The sequence below is a fragment of the Lipophrys pholis genome (assembly GCF_963383615.2).
Source record: "Lipophrys pholis genome assembly, chromosome: 7".
NCBI lineage: Eukaryota > Metazoa > Chordata > Actinopteri > Blenniiformes > Blenniidae > Lipophrys > Lipophrys pholis.
In genome coordinates, this window is record NC_137638.1 from 14390526 (window position 1) to 14418200 (window position 27675).

The following is a 27675-nucleotide window of genomic DNA, read 5'->3' on the forward strand; positions in this document are numbered from 1 at the left end:
AGGTAAAAGTAACTTGTCTTACATTGGCCCAGCTCAAGTTCCCTATTAGTAGATGGAAAATCCAACACTTGGTGGATTCTGCTTCACAATAGAATGAAGAGCTGAAAAAGAAACAAAAAATAGATAGTTAGATTGTCTTTCAGTATTCAAAATATTTGGTAAGTTTTTATACATCGTTTGCAACTGCTGTAAGGTTTACCATTAGGGTTTTTCAATAGTTTTCTTTATAAAGTCCACGTGTTCCCATGAATTATACACTTTTACCGCCCTTTGTGCTTCTATTTGAAAGCACAATAAAGAAAAATGAACTGAATTTCAACTTGTCATTTCCATTTCTGTATATGGAATCCACAAAATTCTACACAAGGAGTTTTTGAGGGATGTGGATATATCATATGTTGTACTGTGAATGAATTACATATTAAGCTCTAAATGCTATAAATTACCATTAACTTGTGTTGTCACAGAGGTATGTTTATTCAGTTGAAGAATAAATTCTCCCTGCAGTTTTTCTGTTGCTGTGCATTAATTTAGTTCCTCGTGACAGCTCACTCTCATATTCACTTGCATGCATCATCACATTCTTCCTCTTTCATAATGCCTTATTTGCTATTCATCCATACATCGATGTGAAATGCACCCCCACATAAATACATTAAAATGCTCCTCATGACTAAAAAAATCAATTACAGAATGAGGGCAGAGAAATGCTACATTTCTGCTCTGCTGTTTATTCTTTATTTCAAGTTACAAAGAAGGAAAAAAAAAAAAGGTATCTATGGAACATGTCACTCCCTGTTTTGCTGCGTTACTCCCACTTATGCTTCCTTTCTCTGCAGTGGGTGGAAGTTTATTTAGTGAAGTCTCGGGGTTCATTTCCACGCGACCATGTAAGGATGTTGTTGAACAAGCCCCAGGCAGGCCTAGATTAATGTCGTATAATAACGCTAATCTGAAAGCATAACGATAGGTTTGCATTCAGCTCTGTCTAATAAATCGGCCATACAGTTGCATTGTTACAGGGCTTTGAACAATGAACTGTACCGAATATAATTTAATAGATACAGTAGTGGCGTACATATTTGACTGGAAGCATATGTGAACAGTTTGCTTTGCTGCGTATTGGGCACTGTCGGGTTAGTCCGTCTGTATAATTCAGCTCATTGGCTTGGTGACAAAGTGCAGACTGAAATAGTTGCTCATACACTACATGCACTAATAACATATGGAAACTGAAGGGATTCAAGAGATTGTGGAAAATTGGTTCAGTTATTTCACTTTGACTCTGTATCACCTGGAAAAGTTGGGTTATCATTATCGGTTCCCAAAGTTCATCAAACATGTCTGCTAAGAGACACTAGGGTTTTATGGTTGTTTGTTATTATAGATTCAAGGTGCCAATTCTTCTCTGCAGTTTTGAGTAGAGAACCTGATTTTTGCATGTGCTCAAGATACGAATCTGCCGCTGGAAATGTTTTTATAAAAACGCGATTACATATCTCTAATCAGCTTGCTGGCTCTGCCTGTACAAACAAAGAGGAAATAAAGCCTCCCAGGGTGGAGCCAAAAATCCAAAGCTGCAAATAGCTTAAGAGCAGCAGATTTTTGACTTCTCAGCTCATTGTGCTTCACACAACATCTCCACACAATCTGCCCAGGGGAGGGAGCTCCTCCACTAGAAAAAGAAAGCCATTACACAGGCCATCACTTCTGTGAGCCATAGGTTTCCAGAGATACAGACAACTGTTTGTGTTATTAGAGTCTTGAAGAAGTATCCAAAGTTTGCATTGGAATTTTAAAAAGACCCAAATGGTTAGGGACTTTTTTCAGAATGCATGGTCAATGTTCAAATTCAGAGCTTGTAGGTTTTAAACACGGCAAATATATTTGTTTGATTTCATCCTAATATATTAATATACTAAATATATTCAGTAGTGATATTAAACATCCATCCAGCCAGCCTGCCAGCTCAGCTGAATATTCGTCACAGACCAAACACACTCAAGACAGGTCACCAGTCCATCACAAGGAAACCACACTCAAGTCTATATACAAAATATTTTTGAATGAAATCTATACATATTTTGCAGGTATTGCATTTATAGAATTGACTCATTTGGCCAAAAGCCAATATTGTGCCTTTCTGCTTCAAATATTTTTCTTTTGAATTTAATTTGCTAAATAGATTCTAACAGTATTAATGAGGACACCGTGTGGCCAAAATTAAGAACGCTAAGATGTACATACAAAAAAATAACAGCAAACAAACTGACTCGCGGGAGAGTTTGGAAATGCAACAGCCGAGTTTATCACAACAGCAGCATGGGAGACACTATCATTTAATCAGATCCGTAAATAAACAGCAGCCTGTTTATTTGCACTAGAATTCGGACAAACAGACAGTACTTTTCCAATAATGGGGCAAAACAAAAGATGCAACACAACCATCCCCTGCATCTGCCAAAGTTTACATATGTTTTGAGTTTTCTGTGTCCACAGAGGGACAAGGAGGGCCTTATGCACATGTTGTTTTAATTCTTGTTTTTATTATTTCTATGAATATACGCCACTCAGAAACTTCCAAACTAGACCAGCCCTGCCAATGTTGAAGTTACTAAGACTTTGGATACTCAAGCACGTATGATGAGCATGAACATTCCATCCTTCCGGGCCGCAGGGTGCCCGAGCTGATCCCCGGCTGAATTTATTTCTTTTGTTTTTTTCTTTTTTGAGTATGGACTTCAAATGTGTAGTTGTTATTTTATTTTGTAAGCTCTGTGCAGAGAATCAGTCCGTCCCAACAGTAAATACAAAGAAATTGACAGCCATACACACTCCCTTTCACATCTGATAGGCAATTTCAGAGTCATAGATTAGCCTCCAATGCATATTTTGAAATAGTTTATAAGACAACGATAGCTGGGTATATACTGCTCCATACATTGTGAGCCATGGCGGAATGATTTTCACTGCTTTTACTTAAAAAAAAAAAAAATATTATTCTGGGAGTATATTCTTAGTGGGTAAAAAATAAAACCCTGTAAGGCCAACTTGTATCGTGCTATCAGGAGAATGTTCCTAGTAAAAAAAAACCCTCAGGGAGACAAAAAACACAGGAATCAGACTGAAAGCGATTTGAAAAAGTGTAGGACAATTTTATTACATTATTCTTGCAAGAACGGACAAAGTCACAGTACAACCTTTGCATGGTTGTCTGGGAGTTTGTCTAATTATGAAGTCAGTCAGTGCCTTCTTAAAGGCTGAAATTGTTTTGAGTCTGTATTGAAGGACACCAAAAGTAGCACAGGGGTTCCAAAAGTGCTGACACAGGTCATCCTTGAAACACAGACTTGCAAAATTACACATCATTCTTCGTGAGACAAAACAAGATTTCTTAGCCTGGTAAATGAAGACAATATTGAAAGCTAGATCACATATTACAGTTGCTGCTCTGTTTGTTAACACTTTTGATCTGGATGATTAAAAAGAAAACTTGTTTATTATGTAAACTTTGGTCTGGACCAGTGAACTTCATGGACACTTAGTAAATCGTAACCATGTTCAAAGGCTGTATGGCCTTTAATCTAAAGTTAGAACTCTGAATCTGTGGCTGCATAGTTGAGTCGTGTTTAGCACTCTTGCTTGACACAATTATTCCTGTGTGGGGTTTGCATGTTCTTTCTGGTCATGTTTTTTTTTTCCTGAGTAGTTTCATTTACTCTCGCAGTCCCAAAACATCCCATTAAGCAATAATCATAAAGGTTAACTGGTCACTTTAAAGTTGCCCAAAGGTATGGATGTGTAGTCACCGGTCTGTTTGGCGTGTGATGGACTGACAACCTGTCCAAAATCCTCCAGTCCCCCCCAACTCTGAATTGGACAAAGCAGTGTAGAAGATGAACCTGAAAGTTGATGAACTGTGCTTTTGGTGATTGACTGATTGTTGAACGGCTCTAGTTAGTCATTCAGGGATGCAGAATCAATTATTGTGAAATTACAGTGCGTTGGAAGAGGAGAAAGTTCTGACCTTAAAGATGTGAACTTGGACAAACTGGGACCTTCCTATACAAGACTCGCCATGACTTCTTCCTTGCATCTCAGGTAATCTGTGTTGGAACGTGTTAATAACGAAATGCACTCTAAAGGATTTTTGGTATGAATACAGAAGCTTTCTTTAATTTCTGAGTTATCGTTGCGTCATCTACCGCCCATTTTTCTCATATATTAACACCTGTTATTAAAACCATCAACTCCATTTGTGCTTAAGGCCTAACAGCAGCAGAGCTCCAACCTTTTCTTGGAGGAACATTTTGTAGAATTTGGAGATCTCCTCCATCACACTGAGGTCAGATGTCTGAGCAGAGGTAAATACGGCAACGTTTCCTTTCCTTGCTTAGTGCTCTCAAGGCTTTCATGGAAATGCTGGGGGAAGGTACCACATTAGTAAGTGATGCTGAGTGGTTGATGGATCTGGCTTTCCTGGCAGATGTGCCTGGAAACAGGAAACACCTGAAACAGCAGTTGCAAGTAGAGATATAAAACAATGTAATATGATCAGTGTTGTGAAGTTTCATATTCAGCAAATGGAAAAGAAAAGATTTCAACAGTTTAACTAGGTTGCAAAAATTCTTGAATGCCATTAATGCCAATAAACGGACATGTGGACATTGTAGAATTGTGTGGACAGATGTGGCTGAACTTCTTTGTGTTGATCCTGTGATGGTGTAGATGGAGGTAATAAACTCCCAGAAGGCTATCCAGTTGAAATCCCAGTCGCATTCACAGCATCGCTGGAGTTTCTAGATCCAAACAATTATAAAACATGGCTGATTTATTTGGGATCACATACCTGTGTGACTCTGACTTCTGCACTCCTGCGTACAGCTCTCTGGTTGAAGCCAAGCGGTGTTTTCACAGAACGTACTGAATACAAAGAAGTGGTAACATGTTGGTGGATTTATGTACATGAACTGCTTTAACGAGTTTCTGATACTCCTGAATCAAATCTCAGTTTAAATACAGCTGTTCCGTGAAGAACAAGAAGTCCTAAGAAGTCCTGTTGGCAATTTGCCACAAGCCGTGTTGGAGACACAGCGAACACGTGGAAGAAGATCGCTCGAGTCAGATGTGACCAAACATCATGCTGCTGGGCTGCTTTACTTCAGGAGAGATGTAGCGATCGTGAACATACAGCCAGAGCTACACAGGAATGGTTCAGAATTCTAATTCATGTGTTAGAATGCCCAAGTCAAAGCCCAGACCTCAATCCAGTTGAAAGCCTCTGGCATGACTTGAAAATTGCTGTTCAGATACTCTCCATCCAGTCTGACTAAGCTTGAGCTATTTTGCAAAAAAAAAAAAAAAAAAAGATGTTTAGAATGGGGTTCACAGAGTACACAGAATTCTCCTGACAGTTGTATTCATGCCACATGTTCACCCATCAAACAGTTTTTGCTGCAAGTCACAGATTCGCTCTCCTGCTTCCTGGACTGCCATATCCCATTATCTGGCTCGGTTTGCCTTTCAGGGGGCATTTCAATGCTGAATTGTGACGACACAAACAAATGATTTGTGCTTGTTGCTATGTCACCAGGAAAACTATCCATACGGACTGGAAACAAGAACACCATCAGTCTCATTGGAAAACTTTAGATCCCCTCTTAACATAACAGAACCTCAGTCATTCTGATCGACTTAGATTATGAACTGGAATGCCGTACATACACAGGATGTGATGATCTGAGTGATTGTGCTCTTCTGGGGCTCTGACAGGACGTCACATCACACAAACACACTCAGACTTAACAGCCACTCAAGAATGTTCATTTACTGAGACACTCAGAGATTTTGTAATATTGTCACCAATGATCCCTCGGGTGTTATTAGTTCCTTTGTTGTTTTAATTCCTTCAACTCCTCTATTCCAATTCTAATTTTCCATTGACCTCATAAAGGTTTCAGTTCTGGCGCTAATAAAAATAGGAGTGCTTACAAATGCGTTCACTTTAAAAGCATATAATCAACTGTGTTTTCTGTTTATATGGGTATTGACAGTGCAGTTTTTAATTTATTTTCTGATGTTTTGAGGCAAACTGGTTGCATTTTTCTTGCTGACGTGACTGTTTCAAACGCGAGACACTATATGACCCAGGTGCAAGGTAATACAGCAACATTTCTTTCCTTTTCTGAATTTCAAAAGCAGCTTCCGTTGTAAAGTCAATAGTTAGCCTTACACAATGAGTTATTAGATAGAATATATTTACATCAGTGTTTATATAGCTGTCTGAGCTCTCACTGGTGAGAAAACACATTTTAAAAACAGCTATATTAAAAAAAAAAAAGACTGCTGTATTGACACAATGGATGGAAGATGCATGTTTGCGTTTCTTTCATAAGAATATAATAACGGGCTTGGATTAATAATTTAGCTTTTGAACTAAAGGCCATCACGGGCGGCATTTGCCACAAAAAATAAACCTGGAAGACAGACAGGATAACAAACAAACCATCACAGGGTAAATATATTGTGTGTGATTGCGGTGAAGATATTTTGTTTTTCCACACCTTAATTAAAACGGTATGCACGACATGCATGAGCATGTTTTGTCCAAGTTTGGGTTTGTGCATTTGCATGGAAGAAATTCTGCCTCTGAGTTTATTGTGGGAGAGAAAAGGTGTAACATTGACACAGCAGACGTTCACGAGAGCTGACACTTTTGTACCAAAGGAAAAAAATCATGGAAGGCCTTTGGTGAATATGTTGTAATATGCATGAATGCATGCGCCAAGGTTGTTTTGTTTTAGTGTTGTTGTTTTTTTTAAAAAGTTTTTCTTCGAGTTTGTGTATTACACCTCTAGTAGTAGAACTGTTGGTATCCTTCAAAGCAAAAAAAAAAAAAATGTTGTGAAGGACGCACCACTGATTAAGACACCAGTTAATTGTGAAATTTCTTGGGTCATTAGATGGCAAGAACTCACTGGAGCTGAGTTCATGACCCTGATGTTAAGCAGCATTGCTGTGATTGGTCAGTCATCAGTGCGCATATTGAATCACATCTGATGAGAGAGAGAGATGCAGGCTCAAATTTGGATGATGGCGTGCCTGCTGTTTTCTGCTGGGCCGTGTGGATGGTGGAGTGATTCATCACCAGTTCTGCGGGGCCCACTAATGCCTTGGGTCAGCTGATGTCATTAGGCTGGAGTGCTGTGTGCATGAGAGGATTGAGATGTAATTGACAATGCCTGTTGTTTGAGAGGGTCAAATAGTTCAGTGTGGAAAAAGAAAGGCGTCATCGCTGATGGTTGTGTTTTGTGAGTTTTATGAGTTTGAGTATTGTACAGGAACTTTTTTTTTTCTTTTTTTTTTGTATGCATATAGACCGAATGAACACACACACTCACATTTCTAGTGTGAAGAGTAGGATTCAGGAGGACTAAGAGGAGCAAAACGCTTGTGGTAGGCATCATTAGAACTGTAGCTCACTGGGAACCCCTGCTGGCTGTTTAACGTAAAACACACTGTCGCTACAGTCCCACTACATAAAAAAATTAAAAATAAATAAAGTGTAAATTTGATCAAAATGCAATCTGCATTGAAATTCTTTGCATCAATCTGTTGAATGTTAATCTACACTCCTGTTTGTGGGCATAATATACCAGTGTGAATACAAGCTCCTGCTGAATGAGGGTGTAGTAATCCACAGCAGAGTCTAAACAACCCTTCCTCAGCCTTAACGGGTCCACGGTGTGCTGTAAACCGGTTCTGACTAAGACTTTCTTAATTATCAGTCAGCAGCGAGAGGAATGAGGGAATGCAGAGTTTCTGTTTAAGAGGAGACAGACATTGGTCGCTGCAATTCATTAACCTCTCTAAGATGTCCCATAGTGAAACTGTTATCAGGTTTTTATCCTTACTTGTCAGACTACAGTTTATGACCAAGACACTGACCACTGACATGCAAAACAGAGTAAAGACAGATTGACTGAATATTGGTATGAAATAATTCTGGGCTGAAGTTGAATTTGTGGCCACTTGGGGGCAGCAAATAGGGTATAAATATACTGTTGGTCCATTTCATGATGTGTTTTGTTTTTGTGAGAAATTAGTGCTTGAGAGCAAAAACAAAAAAAATGCCTTCTGTATGAGTCTGTTCAGCTCTAGTTCACACTGACTGGACATTGTTGGCCCTTTTACATTTCTTGCTGGCTTCCTCTATTTCTGTCGACTTTTGTTGTTGTTGCCTTCTGTGTCTGGAAGCAAAGCTGATAAAATTAGTGAATGAACTCAATCGACTGTATAAGGAGGAAGACCTGCAGCACTTATGGCGATAGTCTGCACTGTACATTTTAAAAGGTCATGATATTATCACTGAGTAAGGTTTTCTTCAAACATTTTATAATTTCCAAATGTATTTCTTTGAAAGGGCACTGCAGTGCAATAGTATTGGTTTTTCATTAAGCTGATAAACTCACCAAAACCCAAAATTAAAACGACGAGAGGAGAGTCTAAAATATCCAGACTATTAATTCATATGAGCTGTTAAACTTCAAAATTAGTTAATTCACTTTATAGTTCGGTTCAATACTAATTAATAAGACCTTCTCTGCCTGGTGATTTATTTCTGTCACAACCTGATAACAGCAATTTGTCTTCTCACTAAAAGAAAGTATGATCCTCATGCTTTGAGTCGTACTACAAGTATTTCATTTCTCCTATAAAACATTAAATTACAATGACATGAAATCTTAACTTTTTTTTTTACTCCATATCTCTATGGCATGTGGTATTAAAGAACCATTCATTTTAGATGGTGGGATCTGTATTTTAAATACAAGTCTAGTCCTTTATTTGTCACTCCTAAAAATTACACCAAGTATAATGTTCAGTAAAATATTTTAAGTATCTGTTTCGCACCAAAACAACAGTTTTTATGCGATGGAAGAATAAAAATACAAATCTAGAACACACATAATGAAAATAGCACACTATATGACATTAATAATAATGATAAAGAAATTACATATTGACTTTCTGAGCCAGCTGAAGAAATTAGTTTTTGGAGGGCAGTTTTTTTCTTTTATTACAAAGCTTCAGTCAGTTCCTGTGACAAGAATCAAAGTTGTGTAATAGTTCCAACTTCACCCCACCATACCTCAGTAGTGTTTTTATTTTATAAGTATGGGTGATGTTTCCATTATGGGTGAACTGAACCTGACAAATAAACGTGAGAGTCTCATGAATTACTTCAAATTATTTCGTGAAGACGTAAATTCTGAAAGATCACATGCATGTTTTTGATCATTAAACCTGTGCATTATTATTTATTTGCTCATCTGAAAATTTCTCACACCAAACCTGTACACTCTTGCACTGTATTCTGTGCTGCCACTGTATTGTTGTATTTATAATTGTATTTTTATATTGTTGTACAGCACTTTGGTCAACTGAGTTGTTTTTAATAGTGCTTTATAAATACATTGGATTGGATTGGATTGGATTGCATCCTGCTCATGTTTCTGTGGTTAAACATTAATCCTGGGCAGTTTCTGGCAGATAAAAGTGCTATACCTGCTTTTGATATAGACTTTTCATCATTGGACCTCGAAGTGATGATTGTTATACCTTATGGCTAAAATGGTACACATACTGTATGTTCTCAGGTAAATTGGTACAATATAATATAATCTAGCACTTTTACTTCTGTCTTTGGAAAAATAATGATGCTCAGGTTGACTATATGTTAATTTAGAGGTATATTTTTAGTAGCGTCGAGCTGGAATGCAATATGCTGTATGTAGAGCCCAGAAATCGTATGAGTACCAGGTATAATATGATATTTCTGTTAAGCTACAGTGTTATCAGACAGAAGGGGTTGAGTATAAAATTGTTCCTGTTTAAAATGTATCACCATTTTCCAGAAATAAGCTACTGAATTCGTTGCAGATTTATACACTGGAGCCGAGGTGTTCACGATGTATGAGGAGAAGGTCCTTTGTCACAAAGTTCAACCAAGTAATGATGAGTTTTACCCTCTAGTTTTTTGTTTTTTTTCATTATTCCTCCCTACAAATTCCGAGGAATAAAAAGGTTTCCCCCAGGGAAGAGCTCTTGCTACTTCTGGATTTTGTTGTTTTCCTTTTATTGAAGACATCCCAATTTATGTGTTATGATTCGGTAGCCCAACCATATGTTGCATATTTACAGTATATAAAGCCTACCAGCCCAGTACAGTGTTCACTTACAAAATAATGTGTTTTTTTCTGAGACTTTAGAAGAAACATTATTTTTTTTAAATCATAGTTTGGGAGCTTTTGGAAATGCTGGTTGGTACCATGGTAGTGTTTTGTTTATTGTATGTTTTTTTTATTACAGAAATTATTGAAAGGTAATCCATCCTTAAGTAGTGACAGATCCAATAAATTGTCCCGTGTCATTGTCAAAACACAGATGAATATCAATTTTTTTTAAAAAGAAAAAAAAAAAAGAACCCACATCTGATTACCTCAATTTCACAATGCATGAAGAAAACAATGAAACACGTGACTCATCCTTCGTGTTCGTGTCCAGACAATTGGCTGGATATAAGACAATTATTTTCAAAGAGTTTGAGGTAGTGAGAGCTCATTTGCATTTCAAGTAAATGTTATTGGATTTTTTTGTCCCTGGTCCAGTCAGTGTGAAATTGTTTAGAGCTGCTACAAAGGGGCTCATCACTGTCAGCAAAGTGCCACAGGATCAGATGGGAGAGAAAATTGAGCTGTTTTACCAGATATGACCTTATTACTGCCACTTTCAATTTGCCCATACTTGAGGGTGAATTGACGCCACCATTTCAACATGCGCTGCATGGAATCAAGAGTGTGTCTCTGAAGTATAGAATAAGGACTGTGATAATCCCGGCTGAAGTGCAGAGGCTGTATGAAGTGACAGCAGACATCTATCATTTGTGGGCTGCGTTTCAAGGGCGTGTGGACTCACAAACATGTAGCCATGCTTTTTGCGTGTCCGCGTTACATCAGGTGGCAGCCCTCCAGTGGTTTGATCGCAGCTTATTTATATGATGAATGGATTGTTGTGGCAGTTATTAGTTGCCCTCAGAATAAAGGGAGAGGACAAGGTCATCGAAACAAAACCGCCAGCTACTGAAGGTCTGTTCATGCTCCTTTCCCCCCTAATTTACTCATTAATGCCAGCACCACATGGATGGGGGGGCCACTGCAATGTTTCAGATCATGCTTCTATGTCGGTGGCTTTGTGGGGACTCCACTGAGGACTCTGGTTTATTTTCTGTTCCTGTGGTCCTCCATGCAGGAGGCAATCCTACTTTAGCAGTGGCTCCTCCATGATCTTAAAGCTGCAATCAGCCGCCAAAATGCAATTAGTTAATCAATAGCATAATGATTTGTGTTGCCATCTTGAGAGAAGTGAAGGAACTCTGTCAGGTGGAAAAACCCACTTCACTCAGTGGCTGAAAATACAAGACTGGTAATTAAATGGTACACGGGGAAGCTTTTAGTGGGCATCAAACAAACGTCTCTGCCTATTTACTCTGAAAACACCTTGATGTAGCATCTAATAGCTTGTAATTTATTTCATTTTGAAGAATTTAGGACGGAGCTTTGCAGCAGCTATTACTGATTTGTTTACTGATTATCCTCAGTTTACGATTCAGCATCAAAGCTCGAAAACTAAGGCTCCGCCACATAATCTTCCAGTGGTTTCTCTCCAAAGTATTAGGCTTGACAAATTGAACAAAAACTGTTCTTGATTAATTCAGTCTACACAGATCTGCCTCCAAAAGAAAAGACGAGTGGCTGGCTATTTCAATAAAACCACACTGCCTGCTCATCCCAGCTGAATGAATGGCGACAATAAAAGGCTGAGCTACTTTTGAGCGATTATTCAATAAGCAGCTGTGGGAGCTCAACAAGTGAAAAGAGACGTTCCACACGGCAGTCGAATTTTAGAGGGTATTGGACAGCCATGACCTTCTCCTGCTTTGTGAGACGGAGCCATGGCTCAGCTAATTTTTTTTGCTCCCTCGCCTAATGTGCTCACGCAACTCTCATCACTCTTCTAAAGATGGCAGGAAGTTAATTGAGGAAACCATCATGGGGGGAACGAAGGAAGCAGCATGAGCAGCAGGCAGCTCCTGCACATGAACCTGTGGTGGGGGATTTGCTGGTGGAGTCGTACCTTGTGGGAGTAACGCTGGCGCCCAGACAAAATCAACTCGCTGCAGTGTCACACTGGGCACATGTCCTGTTGGGCTGATCTTTTACACACACCGAGACACACGGACAAAAGGCATTGTCATTCTCTTCAAAGCACCAACAGCCACCGATTCAGTTTGAATGCTCTTCCTCTGGTGCAGTAGGCTGGCAGGTCTGGGAAAGTATTAAGACAGTAAACTCTGGCTTTGTACCAAAGTCTTGTGCAATGGACTGCTTCTAGAGTCTAAAAAAAAGGCTTGTGTCCTAGAGTGCACACTGCCATGAACAGTCTTTACACGCCGTGTTAAAAATACTGCTGTCTCAGTTAGCGGTTTCTCTTTTGATTATTTACAGGAGGTAAATCGTTTTCTTTTTTTTATCCCATCAGTGCAGCTCTCAGGGCCATCTACAAGGTGAATGTTGACACCGCCTGGCCGAGACGAGGACGGTGATGTTGTTTCACCATCGTTTTCTCCTTTTTGTCTCCTTTGGATGCGAGACATGCTTCCTTTTCACCTCCCTCTAAATTCAACTTGTTCTTTCAAGGCTGAAGTTTTTTTTTTATTGTTTTGAAGTATCACCAGATTTGGGCTCCAGACCGAAGCTAAGCAGACCTGGAGAGATGGAAAAAAAATAAATAAAAAATAGATTGCTGCTTTCACCTGCTTTTACTTAATTTAGAATAGAAATGATAGAGCTCTGGTTTACTTTCAGCTTAAAAGAGGAGAAAAGGTTCTTTTCAAGTGTCTGTATGTATGCCCTAGTTTTATTTTTGTACGAATTCAGTACTCTTCTATCCTTCTACTTTCTATCCAGGCTTGCTATTTTAGTTTGGGCATTGGTGTACATGTGAGAGCCATTAAGGATTATTTGTGGCACTTTAGTGTGCTTTTTCATTATCAGAACTGATTTTCAACCACAATAAATAAACGTAGCTCCAGTCTGTGATGGATTGGCGACTTGTTTGGGTTGTACTCTGCCTTCACCCATATTCAACTGGGATCAACTCCAATCCCCCGCAAACGCGAGCTGGATCACAGGGCAACATATTTCCCTGTTTCAGAATGAAGAATGTGAACACTGAAAAAAACAAGTGAAAATAAATTGTTGGCGGGACACCGGAGTTGTGTGAGTTTGTTTGCGTGCGTGTTCCGAATCTAATATCCCATTTAGCCGACGTTAACTGGGATTGGCTGCAGTGCCTCTATCCCCAAGTTTCTATGAAGTGGTTATAGAGATGGCAGCATGAATGGCTTACTACCTTTTCTTCAATGACACTCTATCATTGTGCCAGGTCTGCAGCGACAAGAACTAATTGCCACGTTGATCATGACTGTGAATTTTAATAAGAAGCTGCTACTGAGGGGACAGCAAACAGACTCGGATATAGACAGGTATTGAATGTAAACTGCAAAGCCACATTAAGGGAAGTCTCACTCTGCCAATTAGAATTCCCTCCACATTGCCTCTCTGTGTTGAGTGGCACATACAACTAGAGTGGAACAGCTTCGACTGATTAATAGCTGCTTACTGCTTCCAAACTGCAGTCTAGACAAATTCAAAATAATTGACTGGGTTTTCCGAGCAGGTGCTGTTACACTGCAAGCCGTGAAGGATGTTTCAAGAACAACATAGCTAGGAAGGTGTCGTAAACAGCCCGGTCACAAGAATTTATTAAACCGCAGGGAAATCAGACGTATATCACCGAAACTTACGACATGCTATTAAGGTGATCATTTCATACAGCATTCACAAAAAACACATATTACAGGATAGAATGCTCAAAAAAGAAAATACGGCAAAAAAACCCAAACATATACATCGAGAAAAATGTGCTTGTAGGTTGTGGTGAAGGATGGCAGTGAAAATAACACTTAATACATGCAGCTGTGAGCGATGAGCTGAGGTCAAGGCTATGGTTTTCCCTGAGGTTATTTTGTGCTCTGTGTGCATGATTATCTTTCTCATGAGCCCTATGCCCTATTACCTCAAGATTTTTGTCTTGTTGCATTTTGCACGGTCCTAATTAGTTGCTCCGATTGTGAGTTTCAGGCGAAACAAATAATTTGTGACAAATGAAACATAATCTTTTGTGTATGTGCATGCTTGGGGGGGGGGGGGGGGGGGGGGGTGCATGTTTGTCCTGTGTGGCTGGTATGTACACAAAGAAAATGTTTTTAATGATTAAAGACAGTTATTTATCCTTAAGGCAGTCTCATATTAAGCTTGAGTAACATGAGATGACCCCTTTCCTCTCCTCCCGTCCGCTCTCTCCTCCAGCCTAGTCTGTTTTTCTGTCTGTGGTAATTAAAAGTCTATTCTGACACTCCACATGTTGTTAGTGAAAATGGCCCCGTGCTAAATGGCGAGACTAGAGGATAATGTCTGACCCATACGGCTGGACGTTCGTTTAGAGTACATTCAGGGTTGTTGCTGAGTGTTCGAAAAATGGGGTGCAGGCTGTGGTTTCTTGTTTCTAGGCTCATGGAGCATGAAAACGAAGGATTACGGAGTAAATGGCAAGCGACATGCATGTATTGGTTTGTATGAGACGGTCTGCTAAAAAGGTATTGCTTGGCTGTATATCACCAAGATGGAATTGTTTGGCTGTGTATCACAAAGATGGAAGTCGTACAGAGAAAGCTCTCGTGGGGGCATTATTATTCAGAAAGTGCTCATAGGCATTAACACAAAACATTTCCAAAGTATTGACAGAAGCATTCCTATTATGCAGCTCGCTGGCTTATAACAGGAAATGACAGGAGTGCAACAGCACAAATAGACTGTCTGTATATGCAACAGTCAAACCTCAAACTGAATGCGATTGTTTTTTTTTCTTTGAAGTTCTATGAAATCATCTACATCTGTCACAACAATTAAATCTCAGTGCATAGGTGAAAGAGAGAAATGGGGGGGGGGGGGGGGGGGGGGGGGGGGGGTTGGGGTTATTAGGCCTGCTAAGCAGCATATGGTTGGCAACTCTGGCTGATAAGTCACTGACCTTTACCTTTTACACTCTTAATGCATCCTAATGCTGTCAGTGGATCACAGCATGCCTCCTCCTTCGCCACACACACACACACACACACACACACACACACACACACACACACACACACACACACACACACACACACACACACACACACACACACACACACACACACACACACACACCGCCATGCACCTTGTTCCCCATTCACACATGCACACACACAAGTACCTGGTTGTCTGGGAGATCAAAGCTTCAGTCCTCTAAAACCACAAAGCCCCTGGGAGGTGGAAGAACCGCAGATTGTCAAAAAAACTGCCGTGTTACCCGAAGATAATAAACACATCTACTGAACTACATTCACTGATGGTACCAGTGAAGAATTTATATGCAGAGTATTTTCAGTCAAATTCTAATAGAAACCAAATAGTTCGTTTTTCATTTACTTCTCAACCATACAAGACCATTCTGAGAATCGATATTGATGTACATACAGTAAATATCCCAATGTGTGACATTTAGTCTCACTCCTCTTTCTTTCTGTGTTGTTTTCTTGCTTTAGGACCCTCTTTTATTAGCTCTGTGTCACTGAGGCCTGCCGGAGGTGGACCACATCATGCAAAAGAATGACCGGTCCGGGGACGTCAGCCAGCAGGACAGTGTGAGTCAACCCAAGCTTTGCCATTTGCCTTTTTATTTGGACTTTTAGTGTCGTACATCTTCTCAACATTACTGCTCAATATCTCTGTGTCATCCCCATATGACAAATCCTTTTCAATAGATAAGAATGATAAAAAAATTAAAATAAAACAGTCATCAGTCACCACAGTTTTGGTGTGAAAAAATAAAGAAAAGCTACAGAGTCTAGTTTGATGCTCAGTTAGTACAGCAGGCTGTCTGTCAATCATGAGGTTGCAGGTTCAATATCCTATATTTATATGCCTTAAATGTGTCTTGATTGTCATTGAGCAAGACACTGAACTGCAGACTTTTCCCAATGGGTAGACTGAGCACCTTGCTTGGCAGCAGCCTCCATTGGTGTGTTGAGGGCGTGGATGGATGTGCTTTGTGTATTGTTCAATCAGTGCTGAATCGGTCTGAAATATTTTTCTAAAAAATAAAAAAAAGCTGGATTTTTTTAAAAAGTTCATTTATTTCATGAGCTGATTTGTTGATTTATGCTCATGATAAACAACTCAACGGAAATTCAAATTGTACATCACAAGGCTTCGAGGTTGTTTCACAACAACACACAGTATGTACATGCATGGTGGTTTATGCTTATCACCCATCCCCCACTACATCTACACTATCTTAGCTGACTGAAAGTCAGCTCTGACACGATGTGTGCATGCTGGCTGTCATCCACCAACATCCATCTGGATTTAATAAGAAGATTCCTGGAAATCCTAAATCCAAATACAAGAGAGAAAAAAGAAGACGGGTCAAAGTCACCATGTTCAACGAGAGATGAGGCTTGGATAGACCAGCAGCAGATACTATCAGCCTGATCCTCACATGCATGAATAAGATATTCAATCTCACTGTAAGGCTGTTGACCTTGAGTTGAAGTTCAAATCTGGGTCCTCTTTGCAAGCTTCAGGCTGACATGAGAGAGGAAATGCACTGAATATGCAGATGGAACATTTCGCTTGAAAAAACAAGGCTGTTGGGAATATGAGTCAAAACATAAATGACAGTTTTCTGCCGAGGAAAAAAAAAAAAGATCTATTTCTATTCCTGCTGTAAGTTTGCCACATGGTTTCAGTGTGAATCATAGTGAAAAATGTGACAGAAAATCAAACGTTTCACTTGTCTCGGTAATATACCTACATTATTAGTCACATTAAGATATTAAACGAAAACATTATTTCATCCTGAAGATGCAATGTGATGCAGGTACTGTTGAGATACAATTGGTAGTGCAGTACCACAGCACTACAAAGTACAACGTAAATGCAAACAAGTTATTCAGGAAATGGAAAGCAATGGCAAAAAATGAACTCTTAAAATGGATTAAAACGACTTCAATTGGAACAAAAACTGATTGATGATTCACATTTGGTACCTCCTAAAGAGCAGTGAAACTGAATTACTAGAAATAAAAACATGTCCTGGAGACACTAGATTGAAATTTTTAATTCATTCCCCCCCTTTTGTGTTATGACAACACAATTGTTTTAATTCTTACTGTAACTGTGAGATATGCTGGGGTTTGTAAGCAGGTAGCAGTCGTGAGGGAGTGGTGGGATGAGGGATCGTTTGTGCCCAATGCGCCTTTGATTAATGTCTTCATCAATTGAAGCGGAGTGAAGGGAGCAGGTCACTGGGTAAAAGAGGAGAGCAAAGCGTCAGCAGAGAGTGGGTGGGACATCAGGAGAGGACAGGTAATTAGAGTGAAGTGAGGAGAGCTGGGGGGGTGGGGTCAAGGCGAGGAGTACATGTCCAAAACAAACGGGCAGCGGCAGAGAGGCTTCCTTATCATCCTGAGGGGCATATTGAGGTAGAGCGGGGACACAGTCTGTGCTGATGAATACGTTTTTAGAGGCTCTCGGGGGCTGTCCAATCAGGCTGCACCATTGATGAATAGTTATGAGTCACCTTATCAGCATCACCATGGTTACGCGGATGTGACTGTGGCCCTGTGAGTGTGATGAGGGAATAGAAATGGGCCAAACGCTGCTCCTTCTCCTTCCCGCGCACATCTTGATCGCCAATTAGAGCCCAGCAGGGGAGCATCCAGGCCATGTTGTGTCGATGCCGAGGTAAACAGGTTCTGAGTGAAGTGAATGGATGAAGTGAGGTGGTGAAGAAGACAGTTAGAGATTTAATGCATGGGAAAGCATGCCAAGGAGGAGGTGGAGGAGGCAGATTTGACTGCAATTATTAGACGTCCTAAAGGCACATTAATCAGGTTAAGGCCATTTGACACTTGGTATATACAGTCAATGGCACACTGGATGATGAGAAGGGGAAACGGGTGACAAGAGATTTAATGAAAACTCTGTCAAATTAGATCAAACTGGAAGGAAAAATTAGGACATCATAAGAAAAGTGAAAAAGTGACTGAAGGATGAGCGGGAAAGAGGACAGCTGCAGCAGATAAAAAGAAAAGAAAATGGACGATTATATAATAGAATAAATGGCTGCGACAGCATTGGGTCCCCATGTCTTTCATGGACATCTTATATAGGTGAGGTGCATTTCTTTCAGATGATCTATTGGCAAAAACTGGTGAAACGTCTCTGGTATAACCATCAACACAGTCATTAACCCTTTTTAGGGCCCCAACTAAAACACTTAAAAGACACTTTTCAAAAAAGACACTTTTCAAAAAGGAAAATTCACCAATTGACTAAAATGGTGTCCCCCAGCTAGCTCAGTTGGTAGAGCATGAGACTCACAATCTCAGGGGTAGTGGGTTCGTGTCCCACGCCGGGCGTCACCTTCCCGTCGGCTCACCACCTGCAGGAAGGTTCTTAATCGGTGCATTGTGATCTGGGTGACGGTGCTCAGACTGTCACCCCTGCGACCCGGAAACGGATAAGCGGAAGAAAATGAATGAATGACTCAAATGGCTTTTTATAGCCTAACAAATGTGTCTAAATGGGATACGTTTCTCACTGGATTCCTGTACGAAGTTTGAAAATCTTCTGACATAAGCTATCCAGTATTGCCCGACATCGTAAAGTATTATTTACAAGAACAGTTGCTCACAATGCGCACATGATCTATTGTCACTTGTTTTGGGGTTCTGTGATGAAATATAGAATCACAATTCTTCACATCTTCATAGGCATCAGCCCGGTGACTTTGTGCATTAACTGGGAGTAGAAGTTTTTTTTCTATGTCAGCGACATATATCACTATGTGTTAATGTTGATATCTGAAAGGTTTGGAGCAGAAGGTTTTGGTTTTCACATCATCTGTGATTATCATTAATATTAGTTCAAAAGAAACAAACTAGCTCAGCTCAGCCAAGAAGTTGGCATTTTGTTTTTAATTCCAGTCTATGCTCCATTAATTATATTACTCAAAAGAGCATTTCATTGCATCACACATAGTAGAGGTCATCGATATGATAAACCTGATAATTGTAGTCTTCAAAAAACTGATTTGTCTAGCCAAGTGCAAACAATGTACATTGTTTATCGGCTGCCGCTTATCTACGTATTTAGATATTTCTGAGAAAGGGAGGTATTCGATTGCATAATTTAAAACATGTAATTAGATTAGCAGGTACATACAAAGGAGATGTTGTCAATTACTCAGTGGTATTTGATCTCATTTCCCTCTTGCCTGCCATAAGTTAGCTGGTGCGAATCTGCTTTCTCTATCTGCCCTGCACAGCTTTGTCTCCCCATCAGCCTTTCTGTTGTCTTTGTTGATCTTGCCACTAAATGTCGTTAAATCATCTGCGAGCAAAGGCACAAAGTTAGGCAGGCTCGGTATTTATTTTGTTTTCTGCAGGTGTGTAAAGAAACATTACACCTGCTCACCGTTCTCATTTCACGGCCTGTTGACTGCATTCAGAGTGTGATTAATCTTGCATAAGGTGTTTGGCAGTGTGCTAGCTCCGGATGTGGGGCTGATGCATGAAGAGTGGTGTTTAAACCCCGTTAAGGGGAGGTTTGACACTGGGGATGCTTGGAGTGATGAATCTGTCACCTTGTTAGTGTCGCCCTTCATCCAGATTCAATTCATGGATGATACATACGCCATGTTCCCTTCCCACAAAACCAGAGAGACACAAATGCAGATAAACACTGCCATTGGGATCCAGTGTGTCTCTCTGTATCATAATACAGTGACCCCGACCCTTTGCACAGATGAGGAAACTGAAAGAAATGTGATATGAGTTTTAAGTTCCATCAAGCCCTCAGCTAGATATCATTTTCTCTATATTTTACTTCTGCATTTTCTGCAAAGCTAAACTCCTCCCTGTTCATTTGTGGCTCTTCCCGGGTATTTTCATCTCATTTCCTTGTGCAAAGACCATTGGTTACTGAGCCATGCCTGACACTGAGGAAGACTGGGTTTTGTCCCTGCCAGACATTTATTCTCTTGCCTCAGGCTTCTAGATGGGGTCTCTTTGAAACAAATTGATTCATCTTCCTCACCTTCAATATGACATCTTCAACATACTGCTGTGACTCTCTTATCACATGTTCTGCTTGTTTTTACCCTGCAATCTTTTCTTATATCTCATTTTTTCTCACTTTTATTGCTGAGATAAATAACGGCCTGCACGGCAGACCATCGTAATGTCCTGGATTTTTTCCCTTCCTTTTACAACCTCCCGTATAAGCATTATAATGCAAGTTTGCCCTCTTCCTACATTTTCACATGCATATATTTTTTGGATGCATGTCCTGTGACTGTCCCTGCTAAATTATGCAGCCCGCTTAGTAATGCAACCAAACTGTGAGACACTGTTACTTGAGGTAGAAAAGGGAAGGAAAATATCATAGCTTCATGTCTGCCTAGAATGTCTAAGAATAGAAAGACAATTTGCATATAACAGTGGCAGCAGATACAGAGCGGAGGCAAGGTGTTTGATAGCCGCTCACAACTGAAGGTATAGCAGGAAGAATATTTAACTGTGCTATTAGAATCAGATGTAGTGCAGCTGCACTTGATATTTCACACATTAGATGTGTGATGAAGCCAATGTTTTCTGATGATTGATGGAGCCTTAGCTGGCAAAGGATTCTTGAAGATCTAAACCATTTATTGCTACTGTCAGAGAAAAACCTCCTTTTTATATATAGAGTACAATAAAACATATCAAGTGCTCACTGTTATTTGTCCACCCCTTATCTCTATCTCATCGTAAATCCTAGAAATCTCAAGTTGTTGGTGAGAGAGTTAGAAAATATGTGCAGCACAGGTGAAAACATATGAGGTGGTAAAAGTCACTGTTGCTCAAGGTTTATTTATTGCTTTCACGTGTGCCCCTCTTTGCACTTATGTTAAAAAAAAAAAAATGCATACGTAAGACATTCTTGATGCACAGACGTTTCAGTGAAAATGACATTAAAATAATCTAAATTGAAAAAGCACACGTCATTCAACAGAAAGAAAAGCCTTTGGGATCTATTTCATTGGAAACCTACTGTAAGCAGGCATCAAGCCCTCGATTGCTATTGTACTTCATCTGATTTGCACCAGTTCTTCTCTCTCAGATGCCTTAAAACATTAAGTATTTGTTGTTGACAGTCTAAATGGGAAATTAATTGTGTGCAACTTTATAAATTGTTAAAAACCAAGCAAAGAGATGCTATTTGCAATTTAATGTCTGTGGCACAAAAATAAAACTGCAAATGTGCCTCCGGGGGAAAAAAACAACGAAACACGTTGGTGTCTTGATGAAGATCTCACAAAGCACACTCGTGAGTCACACGCAGGTGCACCAACATCTGGCGATCCTGGGCAAAGATGGTAACTCAGCAGTCAATAACAAGTTATTCCTGATGCCACACCACCACCCTCCTGTCCCTGTACCCTGACGACATTAGATATGTTGTGAAGCTGTAAGCATTGTGTACCGAAGAAGACGAAGTGAGCTAATTTTTATTACCCTACACAGGGTACTGCGTTTTACTGCTACACAAGCCACCAGCTCAACCGGTGAAAAAAACACACAGTGCTGGTTGTAAATACCAGTTATTCTCACCAGGGAGCAAAAGATAAACCTTGTTTTCTTGCAGTGACCATTCTGCTAAAATAGCTTGAACCAAGGAAGTGTGCAAAAGAGACGAAAGTGGAAGGATAGCGCTTTTCTTTCATAAATCAGGTCATACAGGAAGTTTTCTTTTTTCTTTTTCTGAGCTATTATGCAGGTGCAAGAGGGCGAGGAGACAAAAGGAAGCTACTTGACAATCGTGTCTCTAGAATCAACATCCAGGAAGGATCCTGGTTTGTTCTGAACGTTCTAATGCTTTTCTGAAGATGGATGCTAAAGACAATAGGCAACATCGAACAACTCCTGATGTCCTAAAATATCCAAGCAAGAATACAACCTGGGGATTTTCTTTTTGACTCATTGAAAAGAAGAAAGGTATCACATTGACAACACTAGTATAAGCCTGACATTATTCTTGATCGGAGCCCACATGCGCTAATTTCAGCTGACTCGTACGTCATTTTAAAGGTACATGTCTACCTATACACGTTCCTGCAGCTTCCAGGGCATATGAGTCACAACGTCAAACGAATTTAATGCAGAGCTTGGAGAGAGGAATATGTTGACGCATATACTGTATCTGCAGAGAACTGAAAGTACAGCACGGAGAAGTCCCAAGATAACAACAACCTTCTTAGTTCTTAAATGGATAAAGTCTGGAAAGAACTTTACTGCGAATGCTGACTGCCCTGCCAAACTGTGCAATCAGGAAAGAACAACCTTGGTAGGAGAGATGACCAGAACCCAGCGATCACTCTGGCTGACATCCAGAGATTGTGTAGATAGATGGCAGAACTTTCCACAAGGACAACAATCACCGGCCTGGCAGGTTTCAGTGAAAGACACAAGGTACCCTGTTTGGAGTTTGCACCAAATGGACACATAGAAACAATATTTTGCAGTGTGTTGAAGCAAAGATGAAACTGTTTCAATGTATTCATAATGAAACCAAGCACAACTTAGAATCTGAACACTAAAGCCTATGGTGGTGGCAGCCCGACGCTGAGAGGAGCACAGCTCAGTGACGGAACGGGCCACAGAAAAGTCTCTCATGGAAATGTGTTTGGGACATGACAGATTACGGTTTACATTCAAATAAACATTAGTAACTACTATTATTATGGCTAGTAACATCAATTGTCACAATGGTTTAGGCCAAATATTCCACTATCTGGATTGAGAAAGAATTTCAGGGGTGATAGTGGACATCCTGACAAAGTGGACAAACCTATATCATACAGAGTCGCAAACCTAAAATATCAGTACCTCAGTCTGCGTCTTGACTTAAATCTTTTATCAAAAGTAACCTTGACTCGTTGGCCAGCCCTTTAAGCACACAGCTCAAACAATACAGGAGCAACCTTGAGGATGTCCTTGAGTGGCCTAATCAGAGCTCGGACTTTAACCCACTTCAGCATGTCAACAGAATCCTCCAAATGACTGCTCACTGACTGTAAACATCCACTTTGACCAATTTGAGAGGATCTGCTGAGAAATAAAAAAAAAAAATTTATCTTGAAATCCAGGTGTGGAAAGCAGGTTGTGTCATAAACAAAACGACGCAGGATTCAGACTAAATGATTCAACGGAGTGTTTAATGCAAGTGAAATTTTCCCGTTCTTATCCTGTCATTGTGGGATAATATATAGAACAGCATTAATCATTTATTATCTTTGTAGGAAAACATACAAAAGAGTTTAGGTGCAAAACAAAAGACCTTTCAGTAAATTAGGGTTAAACTCTTTCAAATTAAGCCGAACGGAGAACGTAAAATCCAGAGAATAAGACAACTGATGAATTGATCAGTGACTAAGCTGGAGTTGGCACACACGCACACACACACACACACACACACACACACACACACACACACACACACACACACACACACACACACACACACACACACACACACACACACACACACACACACACACACACACACTCACGCACACACACAGTCACACACAGTCACAGAGAGACAATAAGGCACAGGTGAAGACAGAAGCAATACAGAAGAGGACACAAGGGCGAAATAAGGCACTCGAAATGAGGACATAGAGAGTATACTGTACATGACAGAAGAAGTAAACCAGATATAAACTATAACTTGAAACGTAAAGCAGAACCATAAGAAAACCAGAGCAACGTGAAATACAGGGGAGCCTTGGGAGAATGCATGTGGAAAAACTAGAAATCACCTAAAAGCCACGGCGTTAAGACAGTGTTTGGTGTAGAATAAAAGAAACACATTTACATTAAACGTTCACACTGAAGTAAAAAAAATAAAAAATAAAAAATTTTTTGCAGATTAAAATATGGTTAAAGACAAAAGTTCACCACCTAATTCAAAATGTGATGAATTGTTGTTGAGCTCCATCCTCAGGATCCTTCACCATATATAAAGTGATACTTTTCTAACAATCACCAAAGTCATTCTTACCCCTTCTTCCCGTCCGGCCACCGTCTCTAAACCAGACAACATAGCTGGTCTCACTGATCACTACCACCGGTCAGTGGCTGTCAATGAATGGAAATGGATAAAAGTGACTGCAACACAAGAAACATGTAAAATGGTGAGATTTGTTTACGCCTGCGTATTGTCAGATACGTATCAGTTTGGTGTGTGAGTTTTTTGTTGCCAGGTGAATTACTACATCTCTCTTAACACAAATCTTTTTTTAATCTCCTTCTCTTCTATGCCTTTTCCTCGCTTTGTGTTCTTCCATTCCAATTCTCTCGTTGCCCCTGGGCTTTACCCAGAATCCATTTATGTTTCATTCATTCTCTGGTTAAATCAGTTTCTGAATTCAGAGTGGAGAGATGAGTGATGGCACTAACAATGAACAGTTGCACATACCGGGTATAATTCGGGCTGCCCTGTGGCTACAAACTATGATGGCACGTTCTCTGTGTTTGCTGCTAACCCATAAAGCACTTCGAGATCACAGATATTTTGTGAAGTAGCTTATGGAAATAGCACTTTATAGCACAAACAGGCTGAGATTATGTATGACATGATTTAAGGGTTTTATTTAATCTATTTCTTTATTTTTCAGAATAACTACCACAGACAATGATTCAGTCTCTTTTGTTTGACTATAAAATGATGTTGGATATACACTGTTAACAGACTGCAGTCAGAGTTTGAAAGTATGATGACAGGTTTTGTAAGAGAAAAAGTTAAGAAATGCCAACTTGCCACAGGCAATGCCCTGGGTCACACAGGGTGGTGGTGGTGGTGGTGGGGGGGGAGTAGAGAAGTAAAGAAACCTGCATGAGGGAAGAGTTGTAGATTGTGTATGTGTAGCATACTGATGGTTTACAGCATTGTTTTTATGTGAAATCATCTCTAAAAACAACACAAGGTCCCAGCCATATGCTCTTTAAAGTGTCGACTCTGCATCTCAAAGCGAGGCCCAACCCATTTTTCTTTCCTTCATAATCTCTCAAAAGGTCAACAGAGAAAAAGGTGCTAATGAAAAATTCAGTTTCGAAAATGGATCGGCTTCCTGTTAGCTTTGGTCTAATTGACATGAATTAATTCATAAATCATGCACTCGAGAGGGAGCAACTTTTAAAGATCGCCATGTGATGCAGTTTGATCCCCGGCAATGTGCCTTGGAAATGGAGTGACACAGTAAACAGAATTGCCCTCGTGTTTGATGTGCTGCAGAACTATTAAATGTGGGGCAATGAAAGGCTTTAATATCATCAGGCTTATCACAAAGTCAGACGCTGGTACAAGAGCACTGAATTTGCATGAGGGGAATGTTAAAAAAAAAAAAAAAAAAGAGAGAATGTGGCTGCCTCTAATTCCTTACATAAATAAATGAGAGCTGCATGTGGGAGAAATACCTCACTGGGCCTGATATTGAATGGCCTGCATATCTAAAAAGTCTCACAGCAAGGGTATTCAGTAAAAGCCAAATTCCAGTCCACAATCATACTATGTTCACAACAAAGTAGCAGTTTTAGCAGTTTAAAACGGCACAAGAGTGCCGTTTTGTCCCCAAAGAAACTATCATCCATTGTTTCCAGAGATTTCAATAGGCTGTAACTTCTGCTGACGTGTCGATGTCATCAAAATGTCCTCAGGCTGTTGGAATAAACTTTTTTCCCGACCAAGACTTCTACCTGTCTGTCCCCGCAGTAATGCTCCTCCATCAGCATATGACCCATTTTGCATCGATTTTTCTACTCCCTCTACCAACGAAACTGAATTAAGTGAATTAAGTACTATTTCACCATGAAAAAAGGAGGGTATCCCTCTGTGACAGAGGACTAATATACGGACCCCTAGTGTCACTTGATCATACTGACAGGGTTAGGTTTTTTTTTCACATTTGCTGAGAGGAAGCAAATGCAACACTGGTGAAATGCTGGCCTTCCTTCCCAGTGCCATCACAGGTATGAATATTTAACCAGCTATTGATTACATAATCACCCTGTGCAAAGATTTGGAAATTGAGGTTTTAATGGTAAATTGACTTCAACCTCTTCCCTGAGCACCGTTTGTCAGATTCGTCAAACTTCACTTCAAAGGTCTGAGAATCACACCTATTGATAGTATTAATGTTATGTTTGGTGATACTACTGCATGTCAAACGTCACAAACACTGAACTGTCATTTATTAAAGTTGTATACAGAAATTTGTGTTGAATAAGTGAAGCAATAATCAACTTTTTGAATCAACAATTCCATTTCCCCAAATTTAGAAGAACAAATTTCCATCTATTGCCTTGCTTATTTCAACTATTGCAGCATATTGTAATACATTGAAGTGCAGCTCCTGCATTATGATGATATTGCCTGTTTTTTCCCTTCTTATTTCCATATCTTCTGAAACAAGAACACAAACATCAGCATGCCATGCTGTAACCTGCACTTCATTTTAAACTTTATCTCAAACATTTATTTAAAACACAATGAAATCCTTTTAAAACGGCAAAGAATTGCTTACATCGCTGATGTAAATCCATCACTCAATTTGTCAGCTGTGGTTTGGATAACTATTGCTGATCATTTCCCTGTAACTGTGAATCATCCCTGTGGTTAAAAGAACTAACGACCAGTTCACGAATGTAAGCGGCATAAATTATTGATATTTGTTTTAAAATGTAGGGAATAAAAGTGAGATATTAGAAAATTGAACGCTCAAGTGAAGAACAGATACCTCAAGTACGAATACTTTGTCACGTCCCACGTCCGTAATCCAGTGATTTCATTATTTATTATTTATTCCTTTGGTCGGCGGAGCACCATCAGATGCAGAACAAAGAATAATATGCACCAAAGCTTCTGCCTCATGTGGTGCAAAATAACGAGAGGATTGTCACTCTCGTCAAATACATTTGGTTAACGTTTTAACAATCTTTTCTTCAGCCTTTTTGCTCAGCACTTACCAAAGTTAAAAATTATTTTTTTTAAATCACATTTTACCTGTTTACTGAAAGACTGTCTGTAGATTTGAAAGATTAAGACTACTCATTCTAAAACGAGTCAATTTGACCACCAGACAGCTTAGCATAGTGCGGAGAGTCACGGCAGACCAATTAACCTTTTACTGATCCCACTCGTCATAAAGTGGTACTTCAGGCATCAGGAGACACATGGCACAAGTGAGTGAAAATGAAGGACTGGCCGCATAATTACAAAACAAGAAAACACACACACACACACACACACACAGTAGCCTTTGTGCCTGTAGCAGCCTCTCCTGCCTGATGTCGAGCCCTTGATTTTTTTTGATGAGACTAAAATCACTGTTGCATTACTTAGTGAT

General features: G+C 39.9%; 1 protein-coding gene across 1 annotated transcript in view; it reads left to right on the plus strand.

The window, feature by feature from the left end:
* pde4d (phosphodiesterase 4D, cAMP-specific) overlaps nucleotides 1–27675 on the plus strand; it is a 188103-nt gene that overhangs the window by 5116 nt on the left and 155312 nt on the right. The window contains exon 2 of the mRNA XM_080467072.1: nucleotides 15767–15865. Within this exon, the coding sequence (XP_080323198.1) occupies nucleotides 15821–15865 (45 nt within the window). The 5' untranslated portion in view covers nucleotides 15767–15820. The remainder of the gene's footprint in view (nucleotides 1–15766; nucleotides 15866–27675) is intronic.